Source organism: Lolium perenne, chromosome 7 (genome assembly GCF_019359855.2).
Source record: "Lolium perenne isolate Kyuss_39 chromosome 7, Kyuss_2.0, whole genome shotgun sequence".
Lineage (NCBI taxonomy): Eukaryota > Viridiplantae > Streptophyta > Magnoliopsida > Poales > Poaceae > Lolium > Lolium perenne.
In genome coordinates this window covers 232,310,693-232,324,376 of record NC_067250.2, presented here as the reverse complement: position 1 = coordinate 232,324,376, position 13,684 = coordinate 232,310,693, and the positions used below count along the sequence as shown (strand labels likewise).

The 13,684-nt window shown below is 42.0% G+C and overlaps 1 protein-coding gene across 1 annotated transcript; it reads left to right on the top strand.

Annotated features, from left to right (window-relative positions):
• Window positions 1-259: 259 nt before the first annotated feature.
• On the top strand, window positions 260-2,090 carry LOC127313933 (inactive anthranilate O-methyltransferase 1). The gene is made up of 4 exons (XM_051344418.1): window positions 260-416; window positions 638-1,030; window positions 1,111-1,377; window positions 1,484-2,090. The coding sequence occupies exons 1-4, from the start codon at window positions 324-326 to the stop codon at window positions 1,823-1,825; spliced, it is 1,095 nt and encodes a 364-aa protein (XP_051200378.1). The 5' UTR covers window positions 260-323; the 3' UTR covers window positions 1,826-2,090.
• Window positions 2,091-13,684: the final 11,594 nt, after the last annotated feature.

Sequence of the window (13,684 nt, the reverse complement as noted above, 5' to 3'; positions counted from 1 at the left end):
GGTAGAAGAAAGGGGCTGCGAGAGCAGCCCCAACAAAGAACTAGTCGCTGTATTACATGTGCAAGAGACCGTGACAGATTGGTATCCATACTTTGCCGGTCTGCCTCCGCCAATGGGTTTGACCAGTCGTTTAGCCTCACTACCTGCTCTCTTATGAATGAAAATAATAGACCACGCTGGCCTTACTATCCCCCCCCCCCCCCCCCACACACACACACACACACACACACACACACACACCCCACCTCTATAAAAAGCAGCCATAATAAGCCCAAAGAAGCAATCCAGCTGATCTTAGTAGAATACCACGTCTCAAGTTTACCATGGCTCCAAGCACAGCCATGGCCTCCAAGCAGATAGTGTATATGAATAACGGACAGGGGGAAACAAGCTATGCCTGCAACTCCCAAATTCAGGTATCTTTTCCTATCTTGATTAACCCACCATTCCGTAGCCTGTAACATATGACTACTGGCTTCTTAAATTAAATTGTTTCATCGCGATCAACTTCACAATATAGCTTATTATACTACTGAGGTTGAAAGGAAATTCTTTGTAATTTAAGAAGCAAGGCAAAAAAGAACATTTAGCAAACAGATTAAACCAGATTTTCTAAAGAATTAGAACTCGACTGCAGGGCGGTGCGCAGAACAAGATGAAGCCCCCGATAGAAGCGGCCATCAACGATTTGCGCAGCAGCACCACCAGCTTGCTCCCCGCACAGATGCTGATCGCGGACTTGGGCTGCTCCTCTGGCCCAAACGCGCTAGAACTGGTATCGGTTGCCGCTGAGGCCATCAACAGACACTGCGATAAGCTCCAGCAGCCACCGCCAGAAGTGTGCTTGTTCCTAAACGACCTACCTGGCAATGACTTCAACATCGTGGTGAAGAGTTTGCACACACTCCGCCAACGTAGTAGTTCTACTGTTACGACCGGCGTCATACCGGGGTCGTTCTACGAGAGGCTTTTCACTACTGGCTCCATGCATCTTTTCTGTTCGTCCAACAGCCTGCATTGGCTCTCAGAGGTATGCGTTTGGTACACTCCATGGTTTTTTTTTTTTTTTTGCATTAGTTGTCCATTATGTAAGAAAAACATATTTTACAGGTGCCTGAAGTTCTTTGGAAGAACCAGATTCCGGCATACGACATCGATGAGAATGTTAGGCGTGAAAGGCTCCCTATAGTCATTGAAGCTTATGCCCAGCAGTTCAGGAAAGACTTCAAAAATTTCCTAAATCTTAGAGCCACGGAATTGGTCGAAGGTGGCCATATGGTTCTTTCCCTTATAGGCAGGCGTCCTAATGACTCCACCTCTGAATTCTCTGATCTTTGGGAAATCGTTGCTAAGATTCTACGTGCCATGGCCTCAGAGGTACATCTCTTTATTATTATTTTCTATCATATCATTCTATCGTTTGGTAACAACTATTTAGACTCTATCTTGTTTTTGGAAATTAACCTTTGTGTTGTATTGATAGGGTGTGATCGACAAGGCAAAGTTCGAATCTTTTTATGTGCCGATGTATGCACCTTCCGACCAAGAGCTGAGGGATATCATCCAAGAAGAGGGGTCCTTTTGCACCAAGGATTTGATGGTGCATGACTTAAAAATATTTGTAGACAAATCGACCATCAACGCAAGCTGGGCACTAAACCAGATCAGGGCCGTATTTGAGCCGATAATTGTGCAACACTTTGGAGACGTGATGGATGAGTTTGTGAGGACCGCGGAGCAGCGCTGGAGCCAGGAGGGAAGCTTGCAGGACGAGTTTGTCAGACACCAAACAGTCGCGTTTATCATGTCATTGACGAAGGCATGATGATGAGCTCTGGCGGGTTCTTTACTGCTTGTTTTACGATGGTACACCGTATTGATGAGATTCAACATTTACCTTCTTTCAGGCAACAACTATAGAAACAGGAGGCATATTGGATGCAATAGTCATTAGTCATTAGACACGTAAGGTGTACTAATGCACTAGGACAGCTTACTAATTCCTGTATTCTAAATAAGACACGAAAATGTGCTATACGCTTATGTTTTCCTTCCAAATGATACAAATTCAGTTAAATTAAGACACAGAACATCTCGAGTTATGTACTGAAGATATCCACATGCTTCCTCTCCTTTCTTTGAATTTCTCCAGATTCAAGAAAGTGGGTTAAGTTATGTGTTGTGCTTACAAACATGTGACGAGCGGTTAAGCTTAAAATCATGCAGTTGATGGTCAAACTTCCAAACCACTTTTGGTCTAACCCTCTGCAAGTCATAGAAAGTATGACGTACCAACACACTAGTGGAGAATAGGCCTATTGTCGCAGGCCGTAAGAGCCTTTTGTCTCGACCGGCCAGCTGGGATAACGGGAGCGCGACAAAAGGCCCAACCTTTTGTCCCAGCCCGCTTACCAGCCGAGACATAAGGTCCACCACGTGGCAGCCGCGGGGCGCGCAGGGGACACCCCTTTTATCGCGGCTGGTAACACAGGACGGGACAAAAGACCCTCTACGTGGCGCGCGCAGGACGCTGCTCCTTTAGGGTTTAAGGGGTGCAGCCACCCCCCAACGCCCCCCTTTATTTCATTTTTTCATTTCAAAATAAAAAATTCATATATTTGTACGCTACTACAATGTGTACACGTTCATGCATTATATACAGATAGAGCAAACAAATATTCGTAGCAAAAGTCTATTCGTACACAGGGATCATCAGAAGTGCCTATTTGGATTAAACAAGATGTTGTCATCTATTATTTCTCTCATCAGAAGTCCCGCCACTTTCTCCGCAATTCCTAGTAGGTGTTGGTGCGGTTGGAGCTTCTCCCGCATAAACTCGACCTATATAGGAAAATGAGATGAATATGACTATATCAATCTTGATAACGAAATATTGACGATAATAAATTAAAGTTGTGAAGTTATTGCTTACGTTGAATCTATTATCGTCTTTCTCAGTGGTTAACATGTGAATGGACTCGCAAACGTAGTATCCACATAGATTTGTCCCCTGTGGCTGGGCGCACGGTACAGGAGTAAATGTTAGATTCTCTGCGAAGTTACCCTTAACCACCTTCTTGAAGCTTCTCCAAACCCTGCCAGGCAAAAAAAAATGATTGAATGAGTGGATAATTAATTGATATCTCACGAAAGATATAGCGCGACAATGTTTGAAATTACCTCTGGAGCAACTGCTGCAAGTTGCGGAACCCTTCCAGGCCTCTACTCAATGGGTCCCTTACTTCAACTACTCCCTTATCAACTTGAATGTCTAGCAGAATCCAGTGGAAACTGCACATGTTTATATATATATATATAAAATGTCTACAACAGAGTAAGACCCTCAGCTGTAGTTGTAAGGAAACATTATTGAATCACATAAATTTTGCTCTGTTATAAACCTTAGTAGGTTTCCCCCCGTTTCTTCGTCTTTATCCCTTACCGTGTCATGATGTACTTTATCTGGGCCAACAAACCCAATATTGGTTATCTTATTTCTTCTACATTCATCGATCTTCAGTTTGCATAAGAGAGTACATAAGGATATAATAAGTATATGCAATGAACATGAACAACTGAATGAACAGGAACTTATATGTAATCAACAACTTACAAGCAATAGCAACTCATGAGAGATTCGTCGAGGACATCTAAATTGAATAACTATCAGAGTTCGGAAATCTCGATATGGAGATCCTCCCTTCGGAAGTAATATTCATACGAGATATTCGCCACGATGTATCTTTGGTTCTCATTGCACGCATCAAGGTACCACTGATGCAAATTCCGCATATTTGTTGGCAGTTCTTCCAGCCTCTTTCTGCTGACCAAGTCGGCCATGTAGATAAATTTAGGGGCTATATCAGCAATGGGTAGTGCAACATCTTGGGAACTCGACAATTCCTCCACAGTATAATTCATTTGATCCGCTAGCGCCGCAGCTGCTTCCATATCGAAACCACCATGTCCCTGGTACACCGAGGGAACATCTAACACTTTGAGGGGTGGGATCGATTATTTGGCTTGTTCTCCGAGCCGGGGAATGTCCTTTATTTTTCTGCTTGCTGTCGCTTGTTTGGTCTTGAGGGGTGCACTTTTTGTACTTGATTTCTTCCCGGCTACACTTTTAGTTGATGATTTGCTCGTGCTAGCACTATTCTTCTCTTTGCTCTGCTCAACTACCTTCGCAAGTGTGCATGTATAGTCATCCTTCTTCTCGTGTAAGTCATATTGCGGTGGTGTGTTCAGAAAATTTTCAAGAGCATATGCTTTTTGCTTGTCGGTGTATGGTGCTGGGTGCTTGGGTTTTTCCTTATGAAAATGTTCATGCAATTGTTTCTTTACAACGGCCTCATTTTCCTCGATAGTAAGATCATAAGGATGAGGGGAGGAACCTTTGGTACTCTTGGGAGGGGCGACAGTCGACGGATAGGACTCTTGACACGCTTCCGCTTGGGTGCCTGCCGAGTCTTAGTGGGCGCAGGCGGCGGCGAGGACGGCTGAGCCGGCTGTGGAGATGGAGATGGACTAGGGATGTGGTGGTCGTACTCATGGGGTGATGGCGACATGTGACCACTCGGAGGAGGTGATGGTGACTTGCGACCACTCGGAGGAGGTGATGGTGACCTGCGACGACAAGTAGGGGGTACCCAGCCTGGAAGCCTGATGTTTTTCTTATCCCAAAGAATGATGTCACCCAGTAAGTCTCCGAGTGTAAGCTGACCTTCACCTCCATGGATTTCAAGCTGCGATGACTCAAACGACGGTACAATTGAATCCACCCCGACACGAGCATAGCTAGCTGGAATCTCATTGCCATGCCATAGTGCCGGCTCACCTTCAGGTCCTAAAGTAGGTAAAACAAAGCCGACCGCCACCTTAAGAGATAGGTTCCTGAACACCACATGGAGATCACAAGGTGTATGCTCCTTGATTCCATCCACGGGTAGCCAGGACCGCCATTTATCATCTGTGTACATTCAGGCGGGGTCTCCGAGTCAGCCACGCTGCTTCGCCGCTGAGATATGCCAGCGGTATTATCTGGCTCGCGCCGTCCTTTAAGTTCGTCAATCTCCCGCTGCTGATGGTCAAGTCGGCGTTGGAACTCGGTTAACCGGTCATTCTGCACCTCCTGCTGGCGTTGTTTTGCTCTCGCTCGGTTTCGATAAGTCTCCACGTCGCTGGGAAACCCAATTGACCACGGATAACTAGGGCCGAGGCCTCTTGTTCGTCCTCCCTTTTCGGGATTCCCAAGGACAAACGTCAGCAAGTCATTCTCTCTATCGGGAACAAACTTCAATTTTTCCGATTTAATATCTGCCGTCACTTGAAGCCATTTTTCCATGGGTACCTTAACCTTGTTGTCACTTTAAACAAGGTTCCCTGCCCGCATGTCATACTCACACCTCCGGCTGTGCATAACCGAACCGAAACCGAAAACTGAACCGAAAAAACCTAACCGCAACCGATTTATGGTTTTTATAGTTTATGGTTACAGTTTCAGTTAGTAAAAAGTCCCTCGGTTAATTTAGCTTTTAACTGAAAAACCACGGTTAAACCGAAAGAAAACAGAACACCTAGCCAGCAGAAAATACCGATTTTTAGGCTAGCCCAACTTCGCGTATAACATTAATATAAAGCCTAAAGTGAGTAGACTGCACGTAAGCTGCATCAGCGTGGTGGTTATGGTCTTGATTGTACGCATGTGCAGCCATAAAAAAATACATGTATATTCCGCTTTATTCGAAATTCTTTTTTTTCTTGTCTCTCTTGCAGAATCTTTTGTACGATCGAACAAAACATAAAAAATAAAACATATGACCATAAAAGTTAGTTTTGAATCCAAAATTCGTGTCAACTTTGGTTAGTTTGGTTATTACCGAAACCAAACCGAAGTTTAATGGTTATTACTGAAACCAAATCGTATTTTTATACGTAACCGTATTAACCGAAGTATTGAAACCGTATTTACCGTATAACCGAACTAACCGAACCAAATTAACCATATTAACCGAACGCGCAGCCGGACTCACACCCATGCGCAAGGAACCAATTTCGAGCCCTCATGTCCTAATTTTCTCGGATGGGTTCTGGAGTGACCCCATTCCGCTGCATCAAAGCCTCTTGTTCAGCCCACTTAGGCATGACTTTTTTGTAGCCCCCTCGTCCCGTTTTATGGTGATATTCCTTTTCACTTGCATTCTTCTTGTTTTTCTTTGACAATGCCTTAGCATCCTCTGAGGTATTGTACTTCACAAATGCATCCTAGTTATGCTCCTGCTTCGTGATAACCCACAAGTATAGGGGATCGCAGCAGTCTTCGCGGGTAGTAAAACCCAATTTATTGATTCGACACAAGGGGAGACAAAGAATACTTGAAAGCCTTAACAGCAGAGTTGTCAATTCAGCTGCACCTGGAAACAGACTTGCTCGCAAGAGTTTATCAGTAGTAACAGTTTTATAGCAGTAGCAGTAGTGAAATAACAACAGCAGAGTAGCAGAAACAGCAGTAGTAATTATAGTAAACAGCAGGATTAAAATACTGTAGGCACGGGGACGGATAACGGGCGTTGCATGGGTGAGAGAAACTCATGTAACAATCAAAGCAGGGCATTTGCAGATAATAATAAAACGGTGTCCAAGTACAAAGCAATCAATAGGCATGTGTTCCAATTATAGTCGTACGTGCTCGCAATGAGAAACTTGCACAACATCTTTTGTCCTACCAGCCGGTGGCAGCCGGGCCTCAAGGGAATCTACTGGATATTAAGGTACTCCTTTTAATAGAGTACCGGAGCAAAGCATTAACACTCCGTGAACACATGTGATCCTCACATCACTACCATCCCCTCCGGTTGTCCCGATTTCTGTCACTTCGGGGCCATTGGTTCCGGACAGCGACATGTGTATACAACTTGCAGGTAAGATCATAAAACAATGAATATCATGATGAAACAATAACATGTTCAGATCTGAGATCATGGCACTCGGGCCCTACTGACAAGCATTAAGCATAACAAGTTGCAATAATATCATCAAAGTACCAATTACGGACACTAGGCACTATGCCCTAACAATCTTATGCTATTACATGACCAATCTCATCCAATCTCTACCATCCCCTTCAGCCTACAGCGGGGGAATTACTCACACATGGATGGGGGAAGCATTGCTGGTCGATGGAGAGGCGTCGGTGGTGATGATGGCGATGATCTCCTCCAATTCCCCGTCCCGGCGGAGTGCCAGAACAGAGACTTCTGGCCCCCGAGACGGAGTTTCGCGATGTTGCGGCGTTCTGGAGGGTTTCTGGCGACTTCGACTTCCTGCCCGCGATTTTTAGATCGAAACCCCTTAAGTAGTCCAGAGGAGGGCGTCGGAGGCCGGCCGAGGGGGCCACACGCTAGGGCCGCGTGCCCCCCTCCCGGGCCGCGCCGCCCTATGGTGTGGGGCCCTCAGGCCTCCACCTGGCTTGCCCTTATGGCTCCGTGAGTCTTCTGGAAAAATAAGTTATTTCGCATAAATTCCGAGGATTTTCCTGAAAGTTGGATTTCTGCACAAAAACAAGACACCAGAACAGTTCTGCTGAAAACAGCGTTAGTCCGCGTTAGTTGTATCCAAAACACACAAATTAGAGGCAAAACAATAGCAAACGTGTTCGGGAAAGTAGATACGTTTTGGACGTATCAACTCCCCCAAGCTTAGCTTATTGCTTGTCCTCAAGCAATTCAGTTAACAACTGAGCGATAAAAGAACTTTCACGAACACATTTGTTCATATGATGTAAATATTCTCATGCTATGGCTAACACTTAGGCAGTTCATAATAAGATACATGCAAATAAGATCATCTAATAGCTATTTGAATCATGGAAAGGTACCAACAATTAATAATAAGCATCATGAATCATGTCTATAAGCAGGATTGCAATATTCATAAAAGAGTATGATAGAGTGGTATCTCGCTTGCCCATATTTGATCAGCAAAACATAAATGCTCAGGCACCTCTGAAGTTCATAGAAAGACTAGAAATAGTGATTGTCAAAGATAAAAGCATCAAAGTTATACCACAATCAATCATATTTTGAGACAAGCATATTATACTAAGAATGACAGTTGTGCTCTCAAGAAAGTGCTCAAAGAAAAGATGGAGACACAACATAAAAGTAAAAGATTGACCCTTCGCAGAGGGAAGCAGGGATTAACATGCGCTAGAGCTTTTCATTTTTAAAACAGGAGTAAAATTATTTTGAGAGGTGTTTGTTGTTGTCAACGAATGGTAATGGGTACACCAACTACCTCGCCAACCGGACTTTCAAGAGCAGCTCCCATGAAGGACGTTATCTCTACCAGCAAGGTAGATCATCCTTCTTCTCTTTTGTTTACACACGTATTTTAGTTTTATTATGAGTGACACTCCCCCCAACCTTTGCTTACACAAGCCATGGCTAACCGAATCCTCGGGTGCCTTCCATCAATACCATGGAGGAGTGTCTATTTGGAAAATTAAGTTGCTTACTGATGAATCAGAGCAAAACATGTGAAGAGAATTATTAATGAAGTTTGATTAATCGGGGCTGGGAACCCCATTGCCAGCTCCTTTTGCAAAGTTATTGGATAAGCGGATGTTCCACTAGTCCATATGAAAGTCCGTCAAGAGTAAATGACAAGGTTGAAAGTTAAACACCACATACTTCCTCATGAGCTATGAAACATTAACACAAATTGAGAAGCATTTTGAAGGTTTTAAAGGTAGCGCATGAGAATTTACTTGGAATGGTTTGAAATGCCATGCATAGGTATTTATGGTGGACACTTTGGAACAACTTGGTTTTCAGGTGTTTGGAAGCACGAGCAGCATTCCTGCTCAGTACAAGTGAAGGCTAGCAAAAGACTAGAGAGCAACAAATCGAGAGAGCAGTAACTGTCATAATCATGCTTGCGGCAAAATAAATTAACGGAGGCATAAAAATGATACAAGAACTCTGAAGCAATGTAAATCATAGAGGCTTAATTGACTTTTGTTCAGTCATATGCATGCGTGAGCATGTGCCAAGTTAATTCAAACGAATTATTCAGAGGAGGATACCACAATATCATACCTACTTATGAATAAAACAATGCAAGCAAACATCCATGACATGCTACTCATATTAATAAATTGGAGCTAAACATGAGAGATCATGAACTACTAGACTTTCTTAAATGACATATACCTCACATGAACCAACTAAGCATGCTTACATGGATGAGTATATGTACAAAAATGAAAACAAATAGAGTTCATACCAGCCTCTCACCACAATCCAATTATCGTAGATCGTCATTATTGCCTTTCACTTGTGTAGCTTGGATAATATGAAATGAAAACCACGCTCCAGCCACCGAAGACCATTGAACTCATAATGAACTTTACAAACCAAAGAAGAACAGAAAATATTTTTGGTATTTTCGAATTGGAAACAAGAACAAAAGGAAACAAGCAAACAAAGCAAAATCTTTTTGGGTTTTCTTGTAGCAAACTAACAATAGCAAATAAAGCAAAATAAATGCAAGAAACCAAAGCAAACAAATGAGGAAGAGAAACAACAGAAATATTTTTGGTCTTTTTGTGTTTTGGGAAGGAAACAAAGCAAAAACAAGAAATGGCAAACTAGAAAAGTCACATAAACACAAAGCAGCAGAAATTCGTCAAACTTGACAGCAGTACAGTACTTGATTTTTAAGAAATTCTTCCACTGCTCAAATCGAAAAGTGTTCAACTAATGAAAGTTAGATAACAACCTGGGGAACATGCAAAAAAATTGGCTTCGCAAAATATCGTTCTGGCTATTTTTGAGAATTTTTTCGGTAACAGTCCAGAATCTGTTTTCAGGCAGCACTTCCCCAAATATCATCTTCCTCTCATTAGAAAACCACTCAAAGAAACTAAACAAGTATGTACAAGTATCCAGCAACCATAATATGCAAAGAATGAGTGATGCCGGTATACCTCCCCCCAAGCTTAGGCTTTTGGCCTAAGTGGAGTTCAACCCCATCGAGGTCCCCGTGCAGAGGAGAAGCGTGGAGGCTCCACATGTCCAAAATGTTGATGTGAGGAACTTGCTGCATCGGATGACGAGTCGAGGTGTTCCTCCGCCTCCGTGTTGTCTCTTGCATGATGGCCTTCCCCCTCTATGTACGCATTCAGCGCACCTTCCGTGACTGACCAATCCTCCCTGGAATCAAGGTTAAATAGAACAGGCGCAGGTAATCTTACTAGTTTTTCAGTTTTCTTAGTTATTCTCCAAGCTTTCTTATAAAATGTCATCTTGTAGAACAGGTTACCCAAATTAGATGAATCAGAAACAAATTCATGTTTAATCATAGAGACTATGTCAAGTTTTTCTATGGAAAGTTGAATATCAAGATGATGAGGTTCTACACCATGCAAGGCTAGTAAACGAGAGGCGATGAGACCTCCACAAATTCCGCCTTTCTCACGGTTAGTAGCAAGTCTGTAGGCTATCAATGCACCCAGATTATAAGCCCTATTGTTTTGCAGTGCAGCAGCTAGAAAAGCTAAATCCTGAACAGATAATTTACTACCATTCTTTCTAGCAAGAATGCATTTAGTAATGAAATAAGCAAAGTAGCGGATAGCTGGGAGTTGAATGCTACTGATTTTACCACCATCCTCTGAGAAACTCCTTCCATGACAAATCATCTCGAAGAGGTTTAAGAGTTCTCGCGGCGATCCCCTTATCTTCTCGCATGATCCCCATTGCGGTACTCTAATTGCTGTACAAAAATCATTGAATGGCAAGTTGACAGTTTTATTATAAATCTTGTACTGAACCATGGGGTTAGATTGCGACCAATTGAAATTAAAATCCTGCACAACAGACATAGTCAATTTTGCATATTGGCATGGTTCTCCGTCAACAAAATCATTCAACCCTGCACGAGAAATTAGATTCTGAACATCTCCCAAGATTCCTGCACTTCTCATGAAATCTGTGCACGGGTAGTAAGAGGGGTATACTCCCTCTTCTCGGTTCACTCTCATGACTTGTTGCACCTCCAATTCTTGTTGGTTTAGTTGATGTCTATTCCACTATATTTTCTGAAATTTTCAACAAACAATATAAAATTTGATTTGATGACATATAATTGAGGGAAACTACTATAGGAACTTGCTAGAGTACTAATCATGCATCAAAACTAGTTTATACATCTTAGAACAAGCATGCAAGCTCACTAAACATGTTACCTACAGCAGCAAAATATTCAAGATATACTCAACCAAACAAAATTCTACTTGGATAATCGGAGGAGTCACATACCGGAGAGCAAATGTGCCAAATTTCAGACAGAAATCTGGGCTGAGCAAAGAGATCGAGAAATCCTGAGCTCTTGAGCAAAAACACGAGTGAGAGAAAGCTGGTGCTGATTTTTTCGGGAGAGAGAAGAGTGTGGGAGGAAGAGATGCTGAAGTGGGGCAAAGGGGGACCCACACACCAGGGTGGCGCGCCCCCCTTGCTGGCCGCGCCGGCCTGTGGGGTGCCACCCTGGGGTGCCCCACTGGTCATCCCCAGGTGCTCCCAGGTGCATTTTCGAAAAATAGGACCAACGGTATAATTTTTGTGAATTTTTGAAAACTTTGAAAAATGCACATTTCTGGGCATTAAGTTTATTATTACTGGACAGGAAATTTTTTGAAATCTCTAATTAACTAAGGAACTTTGCAAATCAAAAGTGCTACAACAAGTAAAGCAAGTGGAGGAAGAAAGAGATGTTGTTTACCTCCTCTATGCATATAAAAAGTATTTGTTAACAAGGTTGATCAAGTCTTGCCACCGAATAATTTTTACATAGCATAAGAAGAAATAAACCTCAAATCAATCATGTTACCTTGAATTGTATTGATATGGATCCAATCATAAGATTTTGATATCCTTCTTTAGGCTCATATATAGGGCAATCAATAGTCCCCACTTTGATAGTTCTCACATTAGAAATAGTATTGACTCCACATACTTTATCAATCCTCTTGGGGAAATAGACGGTATGCTCCTTATCATCAACATTAAAAGTAACATTTCCTTTATTGCAATCAATAACAGCCCCTGCGGTGTTAAGAAAAGGTCTCCCAAGAATAATAGACATATTATCATCTTCCGGCATTTCCAACACAACAAAATCAGTTAATATCAAGCAGTTATTAGTAACTTGAACAGGAACATCCTCACATATACCAACAGGAATAGCAGTAGATTTATCAGCCATTTGGAAAGATATATCAGTAGGTATCAACTTATCTAAATAAAGTCTCTTATAAAGAGAAAAAGGCATGACACTAACACCGGCTCCCAAGTCACATAGAGCAGTTTTAACATAATTATTCTTAATAGAACAAGGAATAGTAGGTATACCTGGGTCGCCCAACTTCTTTGGAACTTTGCCATTGAAAGAGTAATTAGCAAGCATAGTGGAAATTTCCTCATTGGGGATTTTCCTTTTGTTAGTAACAATATCTTTCATATACTTTGAATAAGGAGGCAATTTAATAGCATCAGTCAAAGGGATTTGCAAGAATAAAGGTTTCATCCAATCACAAAATTTATTATAGTGTTCTTCTTCCTTTGATTTTAGTTTCTTAGCAGGAAAAGGCATTTTCTTTTGCACCCAAGGTTCCCTTTCATTACCATGTTTCTTAGCAATAAAATCTTCTTCAGTATACTTTTTATTTTTAGCATGCTTTTCAGGTTCATCTTCAACTTCTTCTTTATCAGAAGCATCATTCTTATCATTATCATTATCATGTTCATTACCACTTTCAGTTTCAGCATCAGAAATAGAAATACTATTAGGATCAGTAACAGGTTCAAAGGATTCTACAACATTTTTATGTTTCTTCTTCTTTTTCTTAGAAGGAGCACTAGGTTCAATGCGTTGAGAATCTTGTTCAATTCTTTTGGGATGCCCTTCAGGATATAGAGGATCCTGGGTAGAGACACCACCTCTAGTTGTTACTTCATAAGCATGTTTCTCTTTAGAATTATTTTTAACAAGTCATTTTGCACTTTAGTGAGTTGATCAATTTGAGTTTGAATCATTTGAAAATGTTTAACAAGCATCTTAACATCACTGGAGGTTCTCTCCACAATATCATGCAAATTGCTAATAGCTTGAGAATTTTCCATTAGATGATTCTCTACTCTCATATTAAAATTTTCTTGCTTAACAATATAATTGTCAAACTCATCTAAGCATTGAGCAGGAGGTTTTGAATACGGAATATCTTCCCTAGTAAAGCGTTGAAGGGAGTTTACCTCAATCATGGATGAAGGGGGAATTATCTCACATATATCTTCTATGGGAGGTAGATTCTTCACATCTTCAGATTTAATACCTTTCTCCTTAAGAGACTTCTTGGCTTCCCTCATATCTTCATCATTCAATTTAATTAAACCCCTCTTCTTCAATATTGGCGTTGGAGTTGGTTCAGGTGTAGTCCAATCATCATAATTCCGGCCTATTTTAGCCAATAATTCTTCAGCTTCGTCTGGAGTTCTTTTCCTGAAAACACAACCAGCACAACTATCCAAATATGCCCTAGACTCAACGGTTAGTCCATGATGTCTACGCCCCCCTCCTTTTCCCGTAGACAGTGTTGGGCCTCCAAGAGCAGAGGTTTGTAGAACAG